General features: G+C 41.8%; 2 protein-coding genes across 5 annotated transcripts in view; one reads left to right on the top strand and one right to left on the bottom strand.

The window, feature by feature from the left end:
* Positions 1–11,107, top strand: part of LOC119379124 (R3H and coiled-coil domain-containing protein 1) — a 15,391-nt gene extending 4,284 nt beyond the window's left edge. For all 3 annotated transcript variants that reach the window (XM_037648308.2, XM_037648309.2, XM_037648306.2), the window contains 6 exons: positions 2,945–3,035; positions 3,105–3,186; positions 3,383–3,450; positions 5,043–5,138; positions 8,224–8,364; positions 10,837–11,107. In XM_037648308.2, the coding sequence (XP_037504236.1) occupies positions 2,945–3,035; positions 3,105–3,186; positions 3,383–3,450; positions 5,043–5,138; positions 8,224–8,364; positions 10,837–10,895 (537 nt within the window). In that variant the 3' untranslated portion in view covers positions 10,896–11,107. The remainder of the gene's footprint in view (positions 1–2,944; positions 3,036–3,104; positions 3,187–3,382; positions 3,451–5,042; positions 5,139–8,223; positions 8,365–10,836) is intronic.
* On the bottom strand, positions 9,485–25,899 carry LOC119379127 (palmitoyltransferase ZDHHC16-like). 2 transcript variants are annotated; one of them, XM_037648310.2, is made up of 7 exons: positions 25,409–25,897; positions 25,148–25,339; positions 23,300–23,417; positions 22,823–23,046; positions 21,374–21,574; positions 18,656–18,726; positions 9,485–11,093 (listed from the first exon to the last, which is right to left on the bottom strand). In XM_037648310.2, exons 1-7 carry the CDS (start codon positions 25,610–25,612, stop codon positions 11,006–11,008), a joined length of 1,098 nt encoding a protein of 365 aa, XP_037504238.1. In that variant the 5' UTR covers positions 25,613–25,897; the 3' UTR covers positions 9,485–11,005. The 2 variants fall into 2 exon arrangements, with proteins under 2 accessions (XP_037504238.1, XP_049267834.1); XM_049411877.1 differs by lacking the exons at positions 22,823–23,046; positions 23,300–23,417 and having other exon boundaries at positions 25,409–25,899.

The raw sequence follows: 25,899 nt of genomic DNA, 5'->3' as shown, positions 1-25,899 counted from the left end.
ATGCGTTTTTCACAAACTGCCATGTGCCCCGCCACTGTGGTCTAGTGGTTATGGCGCTCGACTGCTGACCCGAATGTCGCGGAATCGAATCCTGGCCGCGGCGGCTGCATTTTCGATGGAGGCGAAAATGTTTGAGGCCCGTGTACTTAGATTTAGGTGCACGTTAAAGAACCCCAGGTGGTCTAAATTTCCGGAGCCCTCCACTCATAATCAAATCGTGGTTTTGGGACGTTAAACCCCAGATATTATTATTATTACAAACTGCCATGTCTAGCGGCCATGCCGTGAACTAGAGGAGGTGAAGTTTAATGTCACCGGAAACGGGCGTGCCAACCATGCCAGTCGTCGTGCATCTCTCTCAACCCGCTCAGCTCCCACTACTGTTCCTAGGACCATTACATAACCTGGGAAGGTCATGTAATGCTTAATTAGAACAATGGAATGGGCACCGAAGGATGGGAAATGCTGCCAAGGACAGGTGGTGCTACAAACTTCTGAAAGTTGCATGTGCAAAATGGTATCTGCTCATGCAGGAGATCGTAAATCAGAGTTCAGTGGGAGAGGCCTTCATTCTGCGAAGGACATAAAGTAGGCTGATGGATCTATCATGAATAGAATTGCTATTTTCCTTGTGTGACGAAGAAGCGCTTGTGCAAAGAATATGGTTTGTCGCTATGCTTAAGGGGCGAAAGATATCCTCGATTGCCTGGGATGTTTGAGAAAGACCCACTTCAGTGTTCCAAGTAAGCTTTAGTCGTATGTTAAGTAAACGGTATACCTCTGAGATAGGCTGTATGGCTTTGTGCCCATATAATCCTTAAATACACTGTAGACTGGGGAATTTCAAGGTGCAGTGGCATCTGCCATATGGCTATGTTCCTGAAACTTTAGGAATGTAGAAAGGCTACACTGTACTAAGTCGTGGGGAATGCAAGAAACTGGAGATCAGAGAGATATATCTTACAGTTTGTGCACTTAAAAAATGGCTTTAGCCTATTCAGGCATGCAAAAAATAGAAGAGTTAGTGCATCAGCAAGCACATCATAGGGAAAGTGTTGTCTGTGGTGGAAGTTACTCTTTGCTACTTCCAAAGCTCTTGTTGTTCTTTCATAATTTTCATATGGTGAAAGACTTTCCTGACACACGATACTGCTTTTCCGAGTGACGCGTCATGTAGTGCTTTAACATTTTCTTGCATGCTGTTTCACACTGTTTGTAGTGCTTCTGCCGTCTGTGAGGTTTCAACAACTCAATTAAAACTGTTGAATGCAAAGTACTTGCATAATGAGATTTGTAAGATGGTGTGTCAAGATACTTACCATGCTTTGCCATATGTTGTTCAAAATGCACTGAGGACCATAAGGACCCATAAAAGGTCTATTTCGTTTTATTAAGGCAGAAATTAAAAAAAATGTCTGCTCATTGCAGAGATAATTTCCACGTGATGAATGTAGCCTAAATGGAAATGTAAAATGCTAAATGGAAACTCTAAAGACTGATGAACTGGCAAAAAAAGAAGTGTAATTTGTGCGGTGAGAAAGGCTGACTGATTAGTAGAGAGAATGAATTGCACATTTTTTTTAATATTGTTCCCCATTTTTATAGCACTTCTGTTGACACTGTGAAATTGATGCATTAAAAATTGATTAAGCTTGTTTTTGTAATCAAGGAAAAAAAAAACCAAGTATGGTGATTGCCTGGCTGAATTTTTGTTTCCTTTTAATATAGTGTGGCAGCACTTTTTTTTATTTGCATTTAAAGTTAAATGCAGCATCGGACAGGATTTGACACAATTCGTGATGCTAAGTCAAGTTGGGAACTAAAATTCAAGGCAACCAGCATGTATTTCTGATTTGTTTTCTTGGTAACCAGCCTCTCATGATGCAGGTCATCCATTTCCTCTCTCTGCAGTATAGCTCACCATTCATGCTTAAGTCATATTTTCATTTGTTACCCTTTGGTGAGGCAAAATTTTGTTTTTTGAGTATTTCATTTTTTTGAGGTTTTGGTAATAGGTACTATGCTCCAGTGTTCTACTTTTAAGTGTAAAATGATGAGAATGAAGTTTAAATGGCAAGGCAATGAAAAGGGCAGCCAATAGTGGCTTTGGAAAGCACTTTTGTGTGTGTGTATGTGTGTGCAGAGCTGCTCGGCTATTTAGGTATGTTTTCGCCATCTTGGCGTCTATTTGCGTGTGTCATAACAAAAGAGTGTCTTTGCATTTTGTTTGTTATTTTGTGCTACCCTAAAATTGCCACATTACAGTGAAAGATTCCATTTGCTCTTTGTTGTGTATGCAGTGCTGAAAGGAAGCATTTTCTGAAAGTGGGTTACAAAGTACAGGCAATCAGAGCATTTGTGTTTCTTGGAAACCAGAATGCCTTGGCCAAAATCTAACTACGTAATTGCACTATGCGTTAAATAACACTCTTTCAGAATAATCGTTGCAAAAAGTTACCAATTGAAGAGTGCACAAGAAACTCATTGTCTTGTTAATGAACCATATAAAATAAAGTGCATTGAAGGCTACATCAAACTGGTGAATTGTTTTCATAAGTGAAAACAAACCTATATCTATCTTATGTTTTTCAAAGCTGTCAGCTTTATTAAAATGATAACGACTTCTTGAAGTGCATTTCCCCTGAAGAACCAGCTGTACACATACCATCAGCAGAATGGGCAGAGCATTTTTGAAGATCACTGCCTGTTCAATAAAATATTTTAGGAAAGCCTACAAAATATTTATTTAGAGCAGAAGCTCATTTTCTTGCTTTTGTGAATAGCTGCTAAGTGCATTTCAAACCACTCTCTCTGCTTCATTGCTCCTCCATATGGTGGCTGTTAGTAGTGCGATTGTTCGTTGAAAATAGCACTAAATATGTCTAGTTGGAAATGGCACCAGTGATGAACTTTTGCCTTTACGATTTGAATTTTCGTCTTACAGATCACTAAGGCCTTGGGTGACATTAAAGTTCATCAGGCAGAACTTGATTACACCAAGTTTGAGCCTCGCATTCCCGACGTCTCGGAAGAAGGTAGGCGCCTTTCTTTTTAATTCGACTATTTTGCACCTATGAATGAAAAATTCTGTGGGGTGTTTGCAGAGTATGGCCATGTCCTTGAGATGTACGATTTTCCTGCCGAATTTGAAACAAAGGATCTTGTGACAGCGCTGTCGTCTTGCAGGTATGTATAAATGTCATGTAATGATAGTTGCGTACATTGCATACGTACTTTGAGGTTTGAAGAAAGCAAAATGTGTGGATGGTAAGATAAGGGTGGCCTGTCTGCACAAAAGGACTAAATATTTTGTTGCAGTGTTTAAAGCAAAGTTGAAGTGTACCTTTAATGTATTTGACATTGCCTCTCCATTTTCTTTCAGAGATCAGTTTAACATTAAGTGGGTGGATGACACGCATGCATTGGCAATATTTTCAACGCCATTTGCTGGTGAGTTTTTCTGCAGACTATGTAGGGATATGAGATGTAGTTTTGTGAAGGTGTCTCAATTCTGAATCAGGTGGGTGGGTAATGAACATTGATGCTGTAGCATTTGGTAGTGCATGGTTACACAATGGGAAAAACACAGGTGTTCAATACTTGGAACTAAAATTTTATTTAATAGCAGATCATCTACAATGTATATATGCAGTTGATACCGATTTTGTGTGAATAAAAGACTGTGCATTTTAAAGGGGTGGCGTCATCAAATTTCGAGGCTATAACAAGCCTGTTGTGGGTTTCCTCAGTATGCAAGGACACGCCACACGAAGGGTCGAACACAGCAAACGTTTAGAATATATATTAATTCACTTCCAAAGTGTACTTAAATGCCCATTCTCCCGATCGAGACCCATCGCTAGCGCGCCAACACTGACGTAGCTCTATAGGAGGGGCAACGAAAGTTGTAGTGACGTCACACCAGATCTGCTGTAGTGACGCGAGTGACCTCCAGGACCTCCACCACCTCTGCAACATACGTACCCAACGTTTATAGATACTTATCTATAAACGTATCTGTAAACGTTGTACGTACCGGCAAAACATTGGTTGCTGCATCACTCGCCGAGTTTCGATCGCTTCCTGGCTAAGTGCGTCACAGCCTTGTGTGGTCACGTGACTAAGCCCCCTACACACTGCTACGTCACTGCCCAACCTCAGCGCCCAGAAACCGAAACCGAAAGTTGTCCTCACAAAAAGGCGATATTAAGTTATTTAGCGAGAATATATGAATCTTGGTGCGTGTATCATGCTTCCTGGAGCAATAGGAAACGCTTACATCAAAGAACGGGCAAGCCACGAATTTGGTGGCACCACCCCTTTAAGTGTGACGTTACAAAAACATCTGTGATGGCAAAAACACATATCAGAAAGGAGCTGTACACCTTTTCCTTTCTTTTTTTTTGTATTGAAATGATGTTATGCTCTCTCGAAATGTTTCACTACGTTTCTGTTGCTTTAAAAAGCCGTCGTGCTTTTTCCTTCATTGCATCCCTCTCTGTAATTGTGCTATCCAAAACTGGAATTTTCCTTGCTGTCATTACCCCAACAACTATTCTGGGGTTTTACGTGCCAAGACCATATGATTTGAGGCATGCTGTAGTGGAGGACTCCAGAATAATTTTGACCACCTGAGGTTTTTTAACTTGCACGGGTGTTCTTGTATTTTGCCCTCATTGAAATGTGGCAGCGATGGCCAGGAATCAAACCCACTTCCTCGAGCTAGCAGCATGACACCTTACCTCAGGGGCGTAGCCAAGGGGGGGGTTGGGGGGGTTCAAACCCCCCCCGAAATTTTTCAGTTTTGCTTGCGTATATATACACGCACACATACAAACGCACGCACGAACATAAAGTATGGTTGAACCCCCCCCCCCCCCCCGAAAAAAATTTCTGGCTACGCCCCTGCCTTACCGGACTAGCTTTATCCCATTGTTGCTGAACACTGACAAGTAGTGTTTTGCTTGTCCTTTTTCTATAAGTACATGCTAAATGGCACTGTGGATTGTGAATTGTGCCTTACAATCTCCTTTCTCTCCCAGCGACAGAAGCTCTCAGCCTGCAGAATTCACTAATGAAGATGAGGCATGTCTCTGAAGCATCCAAGCAATCCAAGCTGAAGATTAAGCATTGTAGCGGTAAGTTTGACTCCTACTTAGCAGACATCCCTCCTCCCTCCTCGCCCAAACTTTGTCCCTCATTTCCCCTGAGGGTAATTTGTCGACTACGTGCATTTTGGTTGAACTGACCTGTCTATCTGTCCGAGAGGGAGAGAACATGTTTAGATGGGCCCTGCAACACCTAGACAATCATAAAATGGCCTCACTATTGGGCTACAATGTCTCATGAATCTTCTCTGGCAGAAATTTTTCAAACCCTTCATGTATAAGTAGAGTTAAAGGTTGCTATCGTAACAGCATGTTGCTTTCCTTCTTTTGTGTCCACTAATACACTGGAAGCTATACACGGGGTATGACAAGGCAGCAAGGCTTGTCCAAAGGTTGCATCAGGACGCTTCAAGGCCTAGGGCATATTCTCTTTTCTTTACAGTGAAGTTGTTTACCTCTAGTGCATGAGTTTCCAAATGGGGCATTTTGGCTTGCTTGTGTCCATATGTAGACACTGTATGTAGACAAAAAATATAAGCAAAAAAAATTGAGTGCGCAACTGGCAGAGCGCACTCACACAGTGGCACTTGACTCGGTGTTGTCTGGTGGCACATCTGTAGCATGACATAGAGCACTTCAAGAAACCAGAGACGACGAGATGCCGAGATTTCATAGCGTATTCACGCCGGAGAAGAAATGAACTCAAATTGAAAAGTTGTTAACAGCAGCAACACGAATACAAACAGCGAAAGTGGGCCATGCAAAAATGGAGAACGTGCCAAAAGAACATGAGTCCAAGGAAGAACGTCACCATCTGCAGTCGCTTGTGCCAAAGAAACAGGCAGACAGCTGTGTACAGCAGAAATGCAAATACAGCTTCACTGGTAATAGATTTCCATATGAACGTTGCATCCCCATGAAATTTTTTTTTTTCTTTACAACATTCTGGCCACTACTTATGAATCAGGTGTGTGTAGTGCTCTGTCAGTGCAAGATAAATGATCTGGCTGACGTGGGGCTACATGCCTGGCAGTACGTCACCCCATAGAGATGAATCAGAGAACGTGATTGTCACAGCATCTCACTTGCGAGTGGACTTATTGTGACACCCTGTGGTGGCCATTGTATCTACGATTTGCACCAGATGCAACTGTGCATGATTGTAACGTGTATAGAACAAATTCTCTGTGTTCACGACAAGGCTGGCGTGCGCACTTATGCTCATGCACTCTAGTCTTGCCAATCAATGCAAGTTCATGGTGCAGACTAGCTTCGTCCTGTGCGATCTTGACCTACGAATGGTAGCCAAATCCGAACTGTGCATCTTGAAGCACTATTGATTAGCCGAATATGAAGTGGTGTCTGCCAAGGAGTCTTGCTAATGAGGCACAGCAGGTGCAAAGTGCGTAGAAGACAGCTAGCATGCTGTCAAGCATATGTGCGGTTTGGCGAGTACTGTTCTGGCAGACACAGTACAAGGCAAGTGACCATCTCAGGTACATATTGTTTTGTTTGAAAGAGCATACATGCTTGGTGCTTCCTTACATTACTGTAGGAGAAAAAGAAACACTTGGCAGACAGTGATTGATCGATATTGGAAGAGCAGAGAAAAAAGAACTTTTTTTCAGTTTTACCACTCTGCAGACATGTATGCTTTCGACTTTACGTAACTGAAAATTAAAAGTAACTATTACTGAGAGTATTCTCGTGATCAAGAAATCAGCCAGTACCTGTTGGGAAGTGTGTCAGCTACATAGCTGCTGCCACACTGTTGCAAAGGAGAAAGTAAGGATTTTTTTTACTGACACAAGATTGTAAATTCCCTGATGCATGTACTAGTGCAGTGCCATTTGGTTCATATGTTCACGTGACCCTCACCCAAAGATAGTCAACATTTGCTTAATAAGTTGCAAAAGTATTTCAGGGCACCTTTAGGCGTTGTGTGTCACTTTACTGCAAGATGTGCTAACATCTCCTTAATAAGTTGAAAAAGTATTTCAGGGCATCTTTAGGGATTGTATGTCACTTTACTGCAAGATGTGCTAAATATCGAGTTATGTAAACATCTCATCAAAGAGATGCTCAGTGGTGTTTACATTGTAATACGTTTTCGTATGCAACTGTGAACCCGCAGTGCTGTTCCAGTGTTGATCAGCTGTGCGATCTGCAAAAGTCGTGCTTTCATCCATTACATACTTTTATTGTGGGAATTAGTGGTATTGTACACTGTGTATATGCTATAGAGCCCATGTTACTGTCCCCAGATTGCCTGGAAGTGCCAGTGTTGCTTAAAGCTGAATTATGACAGCTGCTATGTTTGAAGTCGCTTGTTCAATATGGGTGTTCTCTCATGCAAATGATAAGGATCCTTTAAAAATGGTTCATTTTCAAAGAACTGGGCTACCTAAAGCACTAGAAGCTTTGTGGTACTTTAACTTGCTAATGAGACATTATGTACATTGTTAGGTCAAACAATAAGACAGACAGGCAACGATTTTATTGTTTTTATGTCACCTTTATGGTCCGGTGAGTGTTTAGCATGCCAGAAAATGGCATATAAGTCAAAGACTGGTAGTGATTTCACCTTCCCTTTTTTTATGTTTTATGTGGTTATGGCTGGCAGCAGCTAGCTATTTATTGACCAATAAACTTATTATAATTTGGCAACTTTTGAAAATAAGAAATGAAATCCACAAAATGACCACAAAATCTGAGACATCAAGTGCTGGTGTCGTCACTACTGTGGCTCTGGTACGAGAGATAAGAATAACTAGCTTTTGCTTGCAGCTTTATCCATTAATTTTTTACACCTAGCATAGATTTGCAGAAGATTAACAGTGCATCAGTGTATATTTACCATCATGTAGCAGTTACATTTTCAGTAGAATTAGTGCTGGTCATGTATTGGAATTTTCTGTGGCAAACATAGCACAGAAAGATTGTTCTGGCTCATGAGCACTTGCTACTTTGTTTCCTTAGCAAAACAAGATGTTATTGTGAAAAACCCTTTAGGGCAAACTTGAAGTACCCTTTTTGGAAGCAGGGTTTTTAAGTGAATTTCAGGCATGCAATTTACCGTCACTAGTATATAGTCTGCCTTTTTTTTTTAATGCAGAATTCTTGATGCCTTACAAGCCCCGTCCGCAGACGTCTGCCTCAGTGGCACGCCGTTTAGTGAGCGGAGCTCTTGGCATGCGGGTGAAGGTGGATGTTGAACAACGAAGGAAGGAACTTCAGATCTTGAAAGAGGCAAAAGGTGAGTACATGCAGTTTTCGCATTCTTCCTCACATAGGTGAAGGGCAGGAGAGTGTGATCCGAGATAGTGTGGGTGGCACCAGTGTCATTGTTGTATTAGAAAATAGAAGTGAACGTGTTACACTTTGCATGGTAAAAGTGATCAATGGCACAGCAAAGCTATCTCCTTTGGAAGGAGATGGCATTGCTCTTCCATTGATCACATTTATAGCCTCTGCACAGGCTGAGTCTTCATTTTTAAGTGCGAATGCACTTTATAAGCGACCCTGAATCCGCCGTCCCATAGCAACGCCGCGGAGAGCGGAGAGGAGGAGGAGCGTCAGTAGCAACGGCGCAGCGACGTCACGCCCCACGTGACTGCGCGCGCTCCGCCCTCCGCTCCGTGACTGCGCGCGCCCCGCGCATTGCCTGTGGTGATGAAGGCCGGCGGCGAGACGCCGAACGAAAGCGTGCGAAGCGAGCCGAGCACCCCGAAGCCGATCTGGCGCGGGGACGCGCGACGCGTGAGCGAGCGCGGGCCCTCGAATTCGATCGGCCGGACGCGCGCTTCCAGCGAGACTTCCTGGACCGCAGCTTCGGATATAGCTGCGCGGTGTGCGATCGACTGTGGTTCGACAACAACCTGAGCCCCATCTCGGGCGTGCGCAACGCCGCCAACAAGTTGAACGCGTTGCGGGTTCTTTGGAACGAGTTCGGAAGACAGATCATCATCATCAGTAAAAGTGCTTTGCACTTAAAAACGGCCAGACCTCCGTGGGTCGGCTGGCGCGTGCTCTCTCGCTGCCGTCTCCTTCGCTCGGCTCTGCAGTTTAGTCGCGCGCGCCCCCTCATAGCATCACCCCGTGCTTCGCACTTCCTCATACTCCCCTTCGGGGAAATGCGGGTTTTTTTGTTTCTGTATTTTTTGTTGTTTCATTGAGATAGTGGTGGAGTATATATATGCTGACTGGAAGAATAAACACATTTGGTTGTTAGCGTTGTGGTCTATGTCCTTTCTTAGTCCTGTTGTTTTTGTGCTGCTTTTCTACTCATACTCTTGCTTGCCAATTCTTTTACCTTTTGTTGTGTATCTTGCATGTCAGGAAAAGAAAAGGAAAACACAATAGTAATCACCAGCAAGAAGATTAGTGCTGCATTGAAAGACTAGCAGCGCACTTTATTTTTCGAGAATTTTTTTTTTTCAGTCATTGCATAAGCAGTGCCAAGCAAGGGACTTACAGAAAAGACTATGGCACTCTTCTTAAAAACAAAAAGGAACTTTCAGTCTTGGCTAAAATTGCCTTGGCAACATAGAAACGAATCTTGACATAGACATACCATATTTACGCAATTGTAAGTCGACCCCACTACATCGCAAATCACACGCACAAAAGAAAAAAAAAGTGAGCACATTCCACAGCAAAAATTTATGTACCTGGCCACTGGACTGACTACTCTTCAGCACTAAAGCCATTGTCCTCTTCGTGAACTTCGATGCTAAGGCCCTGCTCGCCTTGAAGAGCATCCTTGGTATTCCCACTTCCAAAGAGAAGACACGGGCTTCTTGCATGTCATGGCCATTTCTCATGCCACCAGTAGAGACCGATTGCGTAGTTCGGCTGCGTATGCCGGAACCTTCGAAAAGCGTCCTGACTTTGGTCCACGAAAACCTCGGTGCATGGCATTGCGTGTGAAAAGTTGGTTCAGCTGCAGTCACCACTGTCACACCACCCATTCAGGAATTTCAAACTTGTGCCCCACCCCACAGTTTTTTTGCATGGAGAACAGCAGCCCTCTTGAACACTGCTTCGAACAAACAGCAAAAGCCTCTTGGACAAATGATGATTTAGCACAACAGTAGTAGCATGCATGTGTTGAAAAAAAAAAAAAAAAACCTTCCAATAAGCCATAAAGTAAAAGCTCGTCCGCCAACTAGTACCGGTACCCCCCCCCCCCCCGAACAAATCACCACTGTGTGGCACTATAGTAGTGCTGCTGCTAATTGGAATAGAGGCTCATCCATCAACGATAGCCACATGCTCAGGGCACACATTAAAAGATAAAAAGCAACGTTCCAAACAAGCACACAGAATAGACATATGCTATGGGTAGAGCCAGAAAGCAAATGTAAAGTGACAGCACCATAATGTTCCGGATTTCTCATTTGTTTTGCTGTTACTGGCGGAAGTATAAGTTTCAATTTCGATTGCAAGTGAACCCCCTACTTTGGATTTTCTAACTTAAGTAAAATAGGTCGACCTACAATTGTGTAGCTACTGTATATATGTATCACAAACAGCTAAGAAAATAAGAGCAAATGTTGACAAGTTGCTGCTGCACGTATGAAAGAAGGCACATCTTGATTTGCACTTGATAGTTGCATTTCTTTCACTTTGTGCACTGCGCATTTGGCAAAGTTGTTGGCACAAATGTCACTGCTTTTGCTGCTTTTGTCAATACTTTCTGGCCCCTCTGACTGTGCCTCCTATGCAGGCAAGAGAAAGACTGCAGCCAAGCAGCGAGCGGACGTGTGGAATGGAGATGTATCATGACCTGTTGGCTTCGCTCACTCGCTAGCAAGTCCCAAGAAGCACAGCACTGGAAGCTACTTCTTGCACATCCTGGCCTGCTTCAGACAGGGAAGCCATGAACTGTATATGGGTCACCACCTCTCACTGTAAATGGTTGTCCAAGTGAGACCATTGCCCTCTGGAAGGTGTGCTGATGGCAGCAGCAGGTGTCTCCATGTCCTGCAGCATGGAAGGGGAAGTGTCGGGCCCAGTGAACAGAACGAATAGGTGTACGAAGTCCTGTGCTTGCTTTAACGGCACTGCCTAGTGTCTTACCTGTAATGACCGGGTCATTTATGCTTTTTTTGCAAGCAATGAGCTTGCATTGTGTTGAACCATTTGGTTGGGCTGCAAAGACTAAACTCTGTTTTGTTGTGAAGGAGTTCCCAAACTAAAACCCTGATAACTTTCAGATGGTGAATCTTTGACACCCCCGTCAATACAAATCTGAATGCAGTGCCCCAAGTAGACATTTTTAAAAACAACTACATACTGTCAAAGAGCAGTAAATACGTTATACCAACTGGCAATGTTTTGGTGGAGAAGAAATCGAGCGGAGAGGGGGGCGGGGTGTTATACAGTGTTTGTGAATATGACTTAGGGAACCCGCTCCTGCAGGAAAAGCACCTGAATGTTAGTGTATGGAGCAAACCATTTGCTGATCGGTCGCAGTTAGTTTATGCAAAAAAGTCCTATGCCACAGTTGAATTTGTTTTCATATGTCACTTATGTGCCTTCACCGTATTTACTAGCATAATGCTCGCACCCCCCACGTTGACTATCAAAAATTGGATTTTTTTTCTCCCTCTAGTAATCTTCACATATTTGAAAATTGCTGCAGCAATTGTCATCTACTTGTTTCATTTGGTGATGATGATGGTGCATGGCAGCTGACCTTCGTCCATTAAGTGTAATGCACACTATCAGCACTTGCAATCACAATCCAATTACTCTAGGTTCAGCTATTGTTTGCAAATAAAGGCCCTTTGCAGTGTCTTCACTCTAATTACAAAGAAAAATGCCGTTCTGAAGTAACATTTAATTTCAAATTACAGTAGTTGGCATGAGAACACCTTTATTATAGTACTTCATACCTGCCAAGTCTCCCGGATTACCCGGGAGACTCCCGGATTTTGAACGTTTCTCCCGGTTGTACGGGTCACAGGAAATCTCCCGGAAATCCAGTTTTGCCCCGCGCGTCCAGTGCTTTGCCTGGGCACATGAGCAAAGTTGTCTGGCCACATCCTAAATGTGCTATAGGTTATATCAGCCGTTAATATTTCGTAGATGATGATGCGTTTGTGTACACACAAAATCTTGCCAGACGAAATAACTGGTAAGCAAGCGACGACAGGCCTCGCAGGCGGAGCGATGTTATCGCATGTGCCCTTCGCGCAACGTTGACGACCGGGTCGTTTCATCTCTGCTTCAACCGCGTTCATCCCTAGCGCTAGCGCGCTTTTACTCGCACGTGAAACAGACGATGCGTAAGCGATGTTATCGCTTTGGACTCTGTACAGATCAGCGGCGACCGCAAAATATAGCTGACAGTGTCCATATAATTGCTATCGCAGTACCCCCCCCCCCCCTCCCGCGGTCGACATATTTTATACCCCCCCCCCCCCCGTTAAGTAGATCTCCCGGATTCCGTTTCTCCAAACTTGACTGATTCCGTTTCTCCAAACTCAGAACCTAAAATGTTCTGAGAAAATTTGCCCAGCATAATTATCATACCCCTCCACCTCTTTATCAACTTGCGACGAAAAAGAAAGCAAGCTTTATGTGAGTGAATACAGTATTATTCTTTGTTTGTTGAATGGCATAATGGTTTTGTACTTTACATGGGCAGGAAATGTGTGTAGCTCTGACCAAATGGCAAGTTCAACAGAAAATGTTGCCATCAAGTGTAACAGGACATCAGTGTGTGGCAGATCCTCACTCGCTCATGGGCATAAAATCGCCTTGGAAAGGTTTTATTTTATTCCATAAAAGTCATGCTTAGCTAACTGTCGAGGATCTTGTGACACTTTTCTTTCTGTCCGTGTGCACATCTGACTCTGCCCACAGAGACGTTTGTTCCGTCCACTGTTATGTATTGTGCACTGTTTTCCAAGTACAACATTCATAAGCGACTAAAGCTGTGACATTTCTGTAATGAGGTTTTGCTGTTTTCACTACAGTGACAAGTTGTGTTTTTATATGGACAGCAACTCATCATAGCTGTTGACAATATGCCAGATGGGCATGAAAGATGTGAACCTTGCAAAATCATACTTAGGTGGTATGGATGTATTTTCTTTATGGAAATTATTTTGTATTGTGCTGGTGCTGATGATACTGTTCTAGGATAAAGAGACTCGGGAGAAACTTAGCAAGATAGCAAAGTGTTTAGTGATTTATGGTGGCACTTGCTTGCCTAGATCTCAATAGTGCTGAGACACTGTTTAACAGGGAATGCCACTGAAGCCAACATTTTGACAAGTGGAGTTGCCTTCATCAGGGCAGCAACTGCCTTCCTTAGCAGCATGTTTGTGTACACTTCACTCACTCTCCCCCCCAACCACAATAGTAGAGGAAGAGAAGGGAAATAACGGATAGAAGGGGGCTATTGAGATAGGTTGGGATGCCAAAGGGGGAGAGTAATGGGAAAAAAAGATAAATAAAAGAAGGCCTGGGGGAGGGATACCAGGTTTGTATAGGAGTCTCCGGGAGAGCATTGTGCTGGGACATTGTGGTTCGGGAAAATTGCGCTATTGTATTTAGTCAAAAAAAAAAAGAAACATCACATGTGAACTGAACATGAGAGTTTCATAGTCAAAACGGTTAAAAATTTCGAAGGGGCCCTGCAACACTTTTTCAGCATGGTCAGAAAGTGCTGCCAATCGGTAGTCGAGGCTCCTGAGAACATGCAAGCCAAACATTATAGCGTAGTATGCGGCCTGGAATTTACAATTAATTCTCAAAGCCAGCTAAGAATCGCTCCCTCTTCTCTCTACAAAGGATGCCATATACCCAAATTACTGCACCATACACCCAAAGTCCATGGCCATTGGCTGACTTGAGCATCGTGAGCTGCATAGTTACCGTGGCCACTGCGGGATGCCGCCACGTGCCTGCGCTCGCGATCACACTGACAGTAAGCCACGTGTTCAAAGGAAAAATGAAAAGAAAATGTTCAAGGTCATGGCACGCGCTAATGAAGGGACACATCTTCTTGCCCCCTTGTCATCCCCCTACCTGTGTAGCTTTCAGCGCGCTCACTGGTTTGAAAGGAGAAAGCGCTTCAAGCGTGCAGCAAATCCTTGTAAGTCTGCTCGTACTTGATGGATTCTAAAAATTTTTGAGGGCAGTCAATTCGTGAGGCAATAAGCTCTTTTAATGATGCCATTAGATGATTACTTGGAAAAGTGTTGCAGGGGCCCTTTAAGAGAAATGCCGTTATGTACCTGCTATATTAGAGATTCAAGAGCTCCCTTTGAAACATTTACACCTATTGACTGGAGTGTATTGAACTTTTAATTGGATATCCTTTTACCCCTTTTGATCATTTTTCTCCTTTTATTCATTTTATCAGATACGGCTCTATATTTTCTGTCTCTCTGGGAACAGAAGTTTGAGCACACTAAAATGCCGTGTCCATGCGACGCCCGTTTAACATTAATTGGTTGCCCTGTTTCACCAATGTAGCTTGTGACAAAGTGAACATTCACACACGTATAAAACGTTTTAACTAATGCACAAAAACTAAATTTTATATGATGGACATTATTACTTCTGGTGCTTTTAAGTATTATATCACTTTGAAGGCGTTTGCTGCAAGCCTTACATCTGGGACAAGAACAAGCTGTTATCTGGGCGGTACAATGATGTCTTTAATTTTTCTATTATGACAATAGGCGATTCATGGTTGGGAAACGCTTTTCTAAGGCGCTCATTGCATGCTAATATTGAATAATACTTATGGAGGATATCATTTGCTTGGGAGCGCGCAAATGTGCTTTAGGGTCTGTTCTAGCTAGTGCTAATTTCCTATCTGATTTACATGCTTCATTGTAGGCTTTGTTTAGCGTGTCATGGAAGTAATTTCTTTCAACTAAAGTTTCCTTTGGATTGCTCAAGTGATGCACATCGTCAATGTCGTCACTACGAAACATCCTTATGCACCTCGAGTGTCCAACAAGTATTCCTTGCTTGCAGTGTCGTGGTTGATAACTAATGTAATGTAGGTATTGTTGGCTTTCTGTAGTGTGTCATCTTTAATTGTCCCCTTTCGATGAATACTGCCGTGTGGAGGAAGTTAAGTGGAAGGATGGTGCATAGTAAATTTAACACCGGGGTGAAAGTTGTTAAAATGGTCAATGAAAGTGTTTAGTGCACTTATGCCATGTTCCCATATAGTAAATATGTTGTGTATGTCGCGGAGATCCATTTGTTGAAACATTGGCTCCAGCCACACTCCCTGTTCAACAATTTCTCATAACTTCAAGCCTCCATCTTCCCGCAAACTTCTGTTTAGTTTAAATCTCAATAAGTACCAAACAGTTTTAAAGGTACCAGGAAATATTAATCTTGTAGTGGGTTGACATTATATTAAAGGGACACTAAAGAGAAAAGATTTTCTCTTATTAGTAATTGAACCTGTTGCAATACGAAACGTGCCACTCTTGCCATGGGAAGACACTAAAGCAAGACAAAAAAACATGCAAAAAGAAAACACAGCTGGTGGCGCCGCCGTGAGGTTCCTGCACGAGCTCAAGGTGATGGCATAGATTCTGGCACTGTTCTACGGTCTACATAATTCTTTATTGATAAAAACAAATTACCTTGTGTTCTAATGAAGCCAGGGACTTCTAGCAAGTTTCAGGAATCTTTACATAGCCAATGAGGCTAAAATGTCGATTTTAAAAAATAATAAAATCTGTGGAATTGCACTAATTCCGGTGCAAAATTTGAAAAATGAAATTAACCTTCGTTTTCTCTTCTAATAATGCACCTAAGAGAGAAAAATTAATGATAATTGAGTTCTCAAATAATTTATCATTCTAAACTGATTTAGTGCCCCTTTAAGAAAGAAATGGTTTGAACAGTGTTCTATGAAATTGGTAAGGTTGTCATAAAAATGTTAACTTAATTTGCTGGCAAAGTTAAGTTTTACATAAAATGTTTAGATAATGAATTTTTATGGCATACCATTTATACTTGTTTTCATCCCTTAAAACCTGTTGCATCTGAAAACTGGTGCTCCTTGTTCACATTTTTGTTACATTTTTGTAATAAAGTGCTACCTCTATATCCTAAAAGTGTGCAGTATTGAAATGCTGCTAGTTTAAGCACACGTCACATGACTACTCAGAGTGACTTTACACTTCGTGAAGGGAACAGCCCAGATACCAAAGGGGTAGCGCTGCGTTTCTCTACTGTGTCCCTCTCTTAGCCCTCATCGGTATCTACACAGTTCCCTTCATTATGCTGTACCAACAAGCCCAATTGGACACTGCTCGACTTTAGACTTCACTATGCGGGCTGCCACATTCTTCATGTGGCAGTGAGATAACAGTGCACTGAGCAGGGCACACAATATAGTCATTGTTCTAATAAAAATTTGGAAGTCTATTTGCGCATGGGTCATTCCAGGATCCGCATGTTAGGAACAAAATGCAGCCATTAAAGGGCCCCAAACCACCTCCGATATTTTTTTTAACATTTCAAGTAAACGCGTGCATCGAGTTCAGAATGCCATCACGATCAACAATGCCAAGCGCGGCAGCGCTACAAGCTGCGGGGGCGCCCCAAAAATTCTAAGAAACAATCCCTTCTCCTCTCTGTGCCTTTTAACATTCCTCATCCCCTCGATGTTCGCCGTGACGTCAATATGCCGTCTGCTCATCATCTACAACACCTGTTTGTCCGCTCGCAGATACGTGCGCTCTGATCTTCCTCCTCGCACGGTGAGGAGGAACACTCGGCCAGGGGGAGAGACGAGCAGACGAACGGAGCATAGGGAAGGAAAGAGAGAGACGAGCGAGGGCGTCTTTCGTATCATCAGACACGTGTAACTGCACTATTACAGCACCGTTTCGAAAAATTCTTACAGCTCCGGGTTTGTTGTAGCTTCGTGCACAACTGCAACACCACAACTAAATATGACCTCTGGGTGGTTTAGGGGCCCTTTAAATTGGTCCTGTCCTTAGGAGGGTGAGAGATTGAGATCACCTCAGATCTGCATCTATGGAACAGCCACCGCGGCTGCACTTACTACGTCCTGAGCACTGTACAAGTGCCCTTGATTATCTAGATTGAAAGAATCTGTTGAAGCTCAATAGGCGAGATGACTACAAATGACGTGAAGCTGTCAGATTTGGCTGGTTTCTGCATTCTAGCTTTGAAATGTCACTTCCTAGCGACTTTCTTTGCACATGCAATAAGCTTTCTGCAATCATGAAATTATGGCAGGTGCATGTTTAACTAAAATTTCCTATTGCATGTAATTCTTGTGCTTGCCTGTCATTTGACGCATGCAGCATTTATAAGTGCAGAGCTGGAATCGGTACCATGTCGTCACAGTTGTACACTTTTTCTACAGACTTTGCTGCCATTTTGAAAAACGCTAAGATTTTCGAACTGGAGCTCTCACTCTTCCAAATTAACCAATTAATTCCGTGCATAAATTTTATGCATGTAAATTAAGTACTTTGCATAACTTGCTGTGTTGCGATTGACTGGAAAGAGCCTATGGACAAAAGTGGTGCAGGCATAAATTGTCACTGCTTTCATCTCTGCTTATAGAGCAGGAACAAGAGAGAGCAGGGAAAAACACAAAAAGGCATTGCATGTCACTTTCGCTGTGGTCATTTGTTGCCCCTTGTGTGGAAAGTAAATAGTACTACTCATAAAATAATACCTTTGAAGTTTTTCTTTGTCTAATACTCATACATTAGGATGTACAGTGCCGTCCACTCTTAGGGTGAACACGGCTCAGCGTGGCCGCGCTCTCCGGAGCGCCAGTGCATCCAGCCAACGCCGGTGCTGGCACGCCCGTGATCGCTTCCCTGTAGTACAGCAAGAGGAGCACGTTCCCAAGCGTCTGCGCCGTTTCGTTTCGATGCGCAGAGCGCGGCCATGCTGATCCGTGTTCACCCTAAGAGTGGACGACACTGTACAAACCCTTACTTAAAAAAACTTTCAATACCATTCTTCACTACACTGCTCATTCAGTTCAGTGTCGCAAAGTTATACTAAATGATGCACGTGAAGTGTCCTTAGCATAAATAAAATCAGATAAGCCAGTCATTAGGAAGAATCATGGTCCGTTTACCGATTCTGTGCAGGTAGTATTACAGTAAAATATTTAAAATGTATTTACAGTGAGTCTTTTTTTTTTCATATATCTTCAGTTGCAACTTGCAACCATATTTTTTTTTTTTTATGCCAACAACTGTATTCTAAGCTGGAGATGAATCTCATTTAATACATGGACATTACAAGCATTTGCAGCATTGAATTCCGAGCAAGAAAAGTGCGCTCGAGTTCCGTCATATTAAAAGTCCGCCTAGTGCTCGGCAGCAAAACACTGTAGGCAGTAAGCGGTGTTGAACGCAAAGTTCTTCGCAGCTCCAGTACTTGTCACTCATATATGTAGGTGTATTCTACCATTCCATAAACTTGCGTCATAATGAGGGTACACCATGTATAGCATACTGCTCAAGCACAAGCAGTGAACAATAGAACGGGAAAATGCTTACCGGCCATTGGTAAGTCCCAGAAAAATCCTCCAGTTCTGTCGAGGTCCAAAGTCATATGGATTCTTGTAAATCTGCAGCAAACACACAGCTTATGTGACCTAACATATATTCATGAAATAAAAGCAGAGCGCACAAAAGACGGGACATAGAAATGCAAAAAGATGGGACAAGCACTCTGTCCCGTTCTATGTCCAGTCTCTTTTTGGCTCTGATTTCATTTTATGACCACGAACGAACTCACCCAGCAAAGCTTTCTAAACATACGTTACTGACAGTGCTGAGAATTTGTTTTGTTCAGTTACAACACTGCACATAGTGGATATGAAACACCACAATTTTTTTTTTGTTCTTCTTTATCTTTTTACAAGTATTCCGTGCATCATACGGGTTATGCCAAGTGCAATGATTAAGACTTATAACAATTTGTTTTCAATAAATAAAAGCTAGGGATCAATATGTTGCCTTATTAAAAGTATTTGCTGATGAATTTTAGACCAGAAGAATGAAAAGAAAACCTTGTCTCACATTTTCTTTTTGGTAGTCCTAGAAAGTAAAATAAATGCCACTACAGGAAAAAAAAAACCAAAAAAAACCACCTTATTCATTTTTAAAATTCCAATGCAGGGAGTGCCATGTAGTGTCATAGGTGTCCCAATGTTCCTGTCCCTGTGCCATATTCCCCTGCCTTTTTTTTTGTTCTCTGGCCACATAAGACCTTTTAGACAGACCATTTCTGTGTTTTTTTTTGTTTTTTTTTTTGCTGCTCTCCTTGGGTGCACATTGTTCAGTGAGCCCAACTACATCATCATGAGCAAGCTGAGTGCAGATTTTCAAGCACTAAAAATGTGGGTTTTAAGTGTTGGTGGTAACGTGTTGCAAGTAATGGTGTTACCGTTAATACGTTACTTCTTTTGGTAACTTTGTAACATACTCGTTATCACTTTGGAACTGTAAATGGCGACATATTTATGTTAACATTTTTTTCGTAACATGAGGTGTCAAGTAGGCAGTTGCTTTTTATTCAAATGATCCTTGATGCCCCTTTTTCCAGGAGGTGGTGTCCAGAAAAAAAAGAAGCATATAGCATCTGAAGTGATGTTGCAAATAAAAGTTCACCTTCAACACCTTCACATAAACACTCGCAATATTTTTACAAGTTAAAGGGAAAAAGGAATTGTTTATGCACAAGAATTTCTATTTTTCCGTAGCTATGCCATTTAAGCACTTCTTTATTGCTACAAAATTTGTGCATCTATTCTGTTAGTAGAAGCACACCATCATAATAGCTGAAGTTTGCTAAGAGTTCAGCTATGTTTTCTCTGTGGAGAGCGTTGATGATGAAATCTCAGTTTGTGTATAATGTCACACTGAGAGAAATGGCTTCACCATGTGCTAGAGTTAGAGGCCATCACATGTAACCACTGGCATAAATCATGGGGGAGGGGGGGGGAGGGTCAGGGGGGTCCTGACCCCCCTTGTGTTCAGGCTGGGGGGAAACCCCTTGCATTGTCCTCCCTTGATATTTATCTTTCAAATGCCATACATTTGAATTGTTTGAGAGTTAAGTATAGTGCAATCAACTTCTTTTGTTAATGCCTGTCTATTTTCTACTGTGTGTAGGCTTGTGTTCAATAACCTTCAGCTGTGTGAGACTATTGAAATCGCAACTGCCGCTTGACCACTTTTGGAGAAGACTCAACAGAACATTGCAATTACATGAGCTGGGGACCCATGCTCGTTTTTTAAAATTTTATTTCAAAGCATGATTTTAATTTTTATGCAAATAAAAACAAAATGGACACCATGGCAAGATGTGTGTGTCCCCCTTGTGATTTAACTGGATTTACGCCACTGCATGTAACAACTGTACAGGCAACTTTAGACCACTATAAAATTGCTAAAGTCTGGCAGGATTGTGGAAGCTATTCTCATTAAATCAATATTTTGGGTAAAATCATTCACTGGCCTGCAAGTTTAATGTGAAGTATAAATATAAGCTTTATCAAATTGTTATTGTGGGTTTCTTGATGCGAATACTCATCGATTAATATTTCTGACCATGGAGTAACAGCAGAAGTAATGTGCGTTGCTTTTTTCGGTAACAGCAACACGTAACTTTTTTTTTAGCGCAACACGAAACGTATTTAGTTACTTTTATCCGGTAACACCTATAATGCTGGTTTTAAGCACCTAAAACAGCCTCTTCCCTTTGGGCATAATAAACTGTTTGTAAATAACATAACCTGTTTCATGCATTGAATATCTAGCCCATTTTCATGGCAAGAAACTGACACAGCATTTACTTGTGAACTCTGAAAGGCAGCAAATGCACATTATGCAAGACTTGCTGCAAGACACATGAAAGGGCACTTTTCTGTTAATTTGCATATGACATTGTGGCCAACACGTTTTAACATTTACTTTTACACCATGGGCTCTGGCAGGTCTCTAGTAGTCCACTTGTGCATGGTTGTTCAGTAGCATATTGATGAATGGTAGTACATCAAAGAAAATTTAAAAAAAAGGTGCACAAGTGTTTATGCATGCTGTTCCAACTTCATGCTCAACTGTTGAACACAAGAGTCACTGAGCCACCATGGCAAGCAAGACATCACAGTAGTACCCTGCTGAGGCTTATACATGCTCCAAGCACTTTTTTTTCCCACTTGATACTGATCCGTTCAAAAAGGAATAAATCAGACGAAATAGCAAGCTTACCACACCCTCTTTTCCAAGGCGTATCCGTTCCGTCTTGTTGATGTGGGCTTCAATGCTTGTTTCACCGTGCGTAATGAGCCGAGCATGCCACATGGTGAGGGCCCCCAAGGCAAAAAAAATTCCTATGCAGATGAACACCGTGAATGTGATGTAGTACTTCCTCATGAAGTCCTGCTTAGGTGTGGTGAGGTGAGTGGTATTCTGAAATGTCATAAAGACGTTTGTAGCTTTGCAGCAAAAGTGATGCAAATAAAATGGAGCCAATCTAAATGAAATGCTTGCACAACAATTCAAATTGGGTTACGTACTTTTGTATCAAATTGAAATGGAGTTACATGTTTTTGTAAGGACTACTTATTGTTAGTGCCAGAAATGGCCACATGGCATCATGGATCATAATAAAAAAAAAATGAAATTAAATGTTAAAAAATTCGTAGCCAGCCTCCACACCAATAAAAGTGTGAGAGAAGGGTAGATTTGAAGTGCATAATAAATGCTGCAAATGGGATTTTTTTTCTTTCGAATAATCTTGTCCAAAACAGTCGGGACATTGCAGTGTTTTGCTTAGACTTGAGATGCAATCTTATTCAAGCAAGGTATTCTCTGTGAGTTCCCACGTATTGTCAAAATTTTATATTGCTCGCAAAGTTTGTTTTAGATCACTTGTTACTTCTGGGAATTTTAATCTGAAATGTTCGATGGCTCCTCCTAAATAACTAGCAAGTAATCGTTAGGTCCTTCCAGATAATACGACGAAAAGAAAGATATGGGGTTCAAATTCTATAATTTTGGTCTACGACTCAGTAAAAAAAAAAGAGAGAGAAAAGAGACTACATCATGGTCTGCAAAGTGATTTGCATTCATACTAAAAAAATTAATCTACAGAAAAAAAGGGGGGGGGAAGGGTTGATAATTGCATTTAGTCAAAGCATGCTAGCTAAGGCCTGCATTACTAATAAGTAAAACCAAGTTGCTTATTACTGGGCTGCTGTCACTTTCTGTACAACTGCAGTTACTGGACTATGCTTGAAAATGCTAAAAAGAGGAAAGTGTGGGATTTAGCCTTCTAAAGAAAGAACAGTTGATGGCTCCAGACTATGGAAGGTTACTTATAGTTTTTAATGTGCACCCAAAACAAAGTTTCATGAGGATTTTTGCATTCTGTTTCAATCAGTGTGTGTGCCAGCAGCAGCTGGGGATCGATCACTCCTGCTCAGCGGAGAGCGCTGCAGTCGCTTATCCACTGTGGTAAGCCCTAAAAGAAGTTAGAGATATATACTGTAAAATAGAGACCTCTATACACCTTCGAATGAAACTATTTTACAGTGCATAATTATTTTTTAAAGCAAAAGCCTATGAAAAGCGAGTTATACTTATAATAATGAAACACATGCAAGAAGGTGCCACACAACAGTGTTCAAGAAAATATGCCAGGATATGCTACTATACCCCATGTGTATCTTGTAGCGTCACGTTGACGGACGTGTCAAGGTTACCAAGTTGAATTTTTGAGCTGGCAAGACCAACAGCTGGCATTGGCAAGGTGGAAAAGTACTCTTCATATGCGATTCTGTAGCCAAATATCATCAGAAATACGATGCCCAGGAGCACATATGAGCAAAACATAAAGAAGTATCGATGTGTGAAGTGGCCAATGCAGTTGTTCAACCAAGCTGCAATGAGAGTTCAGGAAAATGTCTTTTGGGCGCCGATTTTTTTGTGGCAGTATGGGCAACCAGTGGCATGAAATACTTGTAGATTTGGTAGGATGTTTGTGAGCTTTAATAAAGCGATTATACTGCAATACTTCAATGTATCTCAATAGGCAATAGATTCCCTGAAGTTTGCATAACTGAAGTGCATATTATTTGTTGAAGCGACATTCAGATTTCATCACACACCAAAACTTGGCTGCGTAAAGGATACGGCAGTGATGATCCATTTTCAGAATGCAGCAATTGCACACGCTGCAATGGTGAGTGCGGGGCGGCTTGGGTGCTATGCACTTCTTGCATATCGAGACCACCTCTGGCACCAAGGACGCCTTTGTGGATGAAAGTGATGAAAAAGCACAATGGTAAAAAAACAATTAAAAAACCTGTAGAAGTCGGCATAATTGATATGTTTGAGGTCAAAATAGGATGTAAAGACCCTTTACTTAAATAGCTAAATGTTAGGGGTGTGCGAATATTCAAAAATTTTGAATAACGAATCGAATACCATTACATTCGATTCAGCACTTGAATCGAATAGTGAATATTCAAAATGTCGAATATTTTTCGAATATTTGCCGAATAATAAACACTGATGAGAGAACCTCAAAGGAACGAAACGTTGGAACAGAGAGGCGTAACGTTTCTTGTTTTAGTCGTAGAATTACCAAGATGCAAGCAGCCAAAGGTTTTACGATACTATCGAGGCTAGAATGATCACAGGATGAAGGCGTTTTTGCTCAAAACACCAATGTCGCCGAAGCGACAGAGTCATCAATCCGCTATTTTCACCATGACATTCGTAATGCTGATGACTCATGAATTTGAGTTGAGTTTATTCAATAAAACACAATGCAGTACAAGTAGAAAATCGATCTAATACAGAAGGAGGTCCCAAAGTAAAAACTGTCAGGGGGATCTCCTGTGAATACATGTATAAAAAAGGTAGAACAATGATTGGCAACTGAGGAAAAAACAGCAAGCGAATAAAACAAAATGAACGTAGTGTAAATTATTATTCAAACTTATGATAGTTCAAAATATACATGCAAATAAAAGTACATCAGTGATAGAACAGGAGATAACTAATTGAATGAGATGACTATAACAGAACACATACATATCACTAACGCAGTTTGTCACGTCATAACATATATATGTATACATATACACATGTGCATACATATACGTTTGTTTACATACATATATGAATTTGTTTAACATTTATGAGTTTTACTTAAAATCTGTTGACAAAGTGCCACATTGAATACTGTGGTCACTTCTGTATTTCAACCTGCAGTTACAAAATATTTGTAAGGCGCTAGTTGCTGCTGTATACGAGCTTGCGTAAGTTTACATAATTGTGCTATTTTTGACGGTTAAAAGTAATCGTAATGTTTCTTTTTTGGGCTTGGGTTGTTTTGAAAATGGTTACATTACCATTCTAGGGCTGCTTTGAAAACTGTTGCCTTACTGTTTGAAAACTATTCGAATAGTCTTCGATTAGTATTCGTATTCGATTCGGAAGTTCACCATTCGCACAGCCCTACTAAACGTGCATGACTCTTCATGTAGAAACATGAATCAATGCGGCTACAGATGGCTGTACACATGAATTTAAAAGGGTGTCAATTGCTCGTGATCGTAGTATCTGCACAGTCACTTCTATGCACATTGTTGCAGCATCTAAAGCGTTTACAAGGGTCACATGAGGGAAGTTAAATATTATTCATGTAGGATTCCTTTGTGTGTGTGTGTGGAAGGGGGGATAGTGGGTGTAGACACAAGTGACCATGTATTATTCATGCATAAGTGATGAAACCACCACTTCGGCTGTCAGCATAGCGCATTAGATGAAAGCTTTCAAAATGAAAATTAGTTAGTGCGAGAGTTTAAAACAAGTAGAACTTGAAAGCAATTAAAACCACTGAACTTTCTTTTTTTTAATTTATCCTCAGAGTGTGTGTGATCGAAGCCTCGGTCGAAAGAATACGACAAACGCGTATTTTCTTAACATTAAAGCTTGTGGGGTAAGTGAGAGCTCACTGCAGGAGTAACATACCTCTGGGGGTTTGCCAGGGTTAGTCGTGAGAGCCATCCAATAATGAAAGACTATGTTGATGAGGAGCCAATGTCCAATGACTAGGGCGATGAGAAGGACACACTTGTTATTCTCCCACCAGTAGGGAATGCCGATCACGTACGCGATCGCTATGACAGTGCAAGCCACGACGGTAACCGTGGTGACAAATATCTGCACGGGAGAAAAGGGGAACGCAGAATGGCGTTACATGAATTGCACCACGGCTAAAATTACTCGTACCGGCCCCATGGCTTTCGTAAAGTGGTCGACGATCCAGAACAGCGGCTCCATGCACGTGTCGCCAACGTAATAGATGTCGGCAAACTCATTGTACACGAGAGAATTGAAAACTACTCGTGAGTAGTGCAACCTATGGCGAACTCTTGCCCTGAAGCGCTCAGATAATCGACGAAAGTAACGGGTTAATCGGAAAACTACGTCCATAGGTCAAGTTTGTCTCATGTGCTGCGTGAACAAAACTGAGAAAAGAAGCAGACGACCTTTTTGTGACATCTCACTAATTGGCCGCGCGCTGCCGACGCTGTCAAATACGGTTCATTGCAGCTGCGAAAATCCCGCAATTTTGAACATTATTTTCTTGGGCGACAACTGCTTACGTCAATTAGTGCAACAGAAAATGAAAACCACCCGAACAAATTAATATTCGCACCAATATGTTGATTAGCTCCAGCAGCCCCTAAACTTGTTACACCGCGATTACGTCAATTATG

This window comes from Rhipicephalus sanguineus, chromosome 1, assembly GCF_013339695.2.
Source record: "Rhipicephalus sanguineus isolate Rsan-2018 chromosome 1, BIME_Rsan_1.4, whole genome shotgun sequence".
NCBI classification, from domain to species: domain Eukaryota; kingdom Metazoa; phylum Arthropoda; class Arachnida; order Ixodida; family Ixodidae; genus Rhipicephalus; species Rhipicephalus sanguineus.
Note: the sequence above shows the minus strand (reverse complement) of the source record. Positions and strands in the feature narration are given on the sequence as shown.

What these genes read in the sequence shown, in the direction of transcription:
- LOC119379127 (XM_037648310.2), bottom strand. Translation starts at nt 25,612, where the DNA reads ATGGACGTAGTTTTCCGATTAACCCGTTACTTTCGTCGATTATCTGAG. An exon ending in TTACGAAAGCCATGGGGCCG is followed by an intron (nt 25,340 to 25,408) that starts GTACGAGTAATT and finishes TCTCCCGTGCAG; the next exon opens with ATATTTGTCACCACGGTTAC. An exon ending in GAAAATGGATCATCACTGCC is followed by an intron (nt 23,047 to 23,299) that starts GTATCCTTTACG and finishes CTCTCATTGCAG; the next exon opens with CTTGGTTGAACAACTGCATT.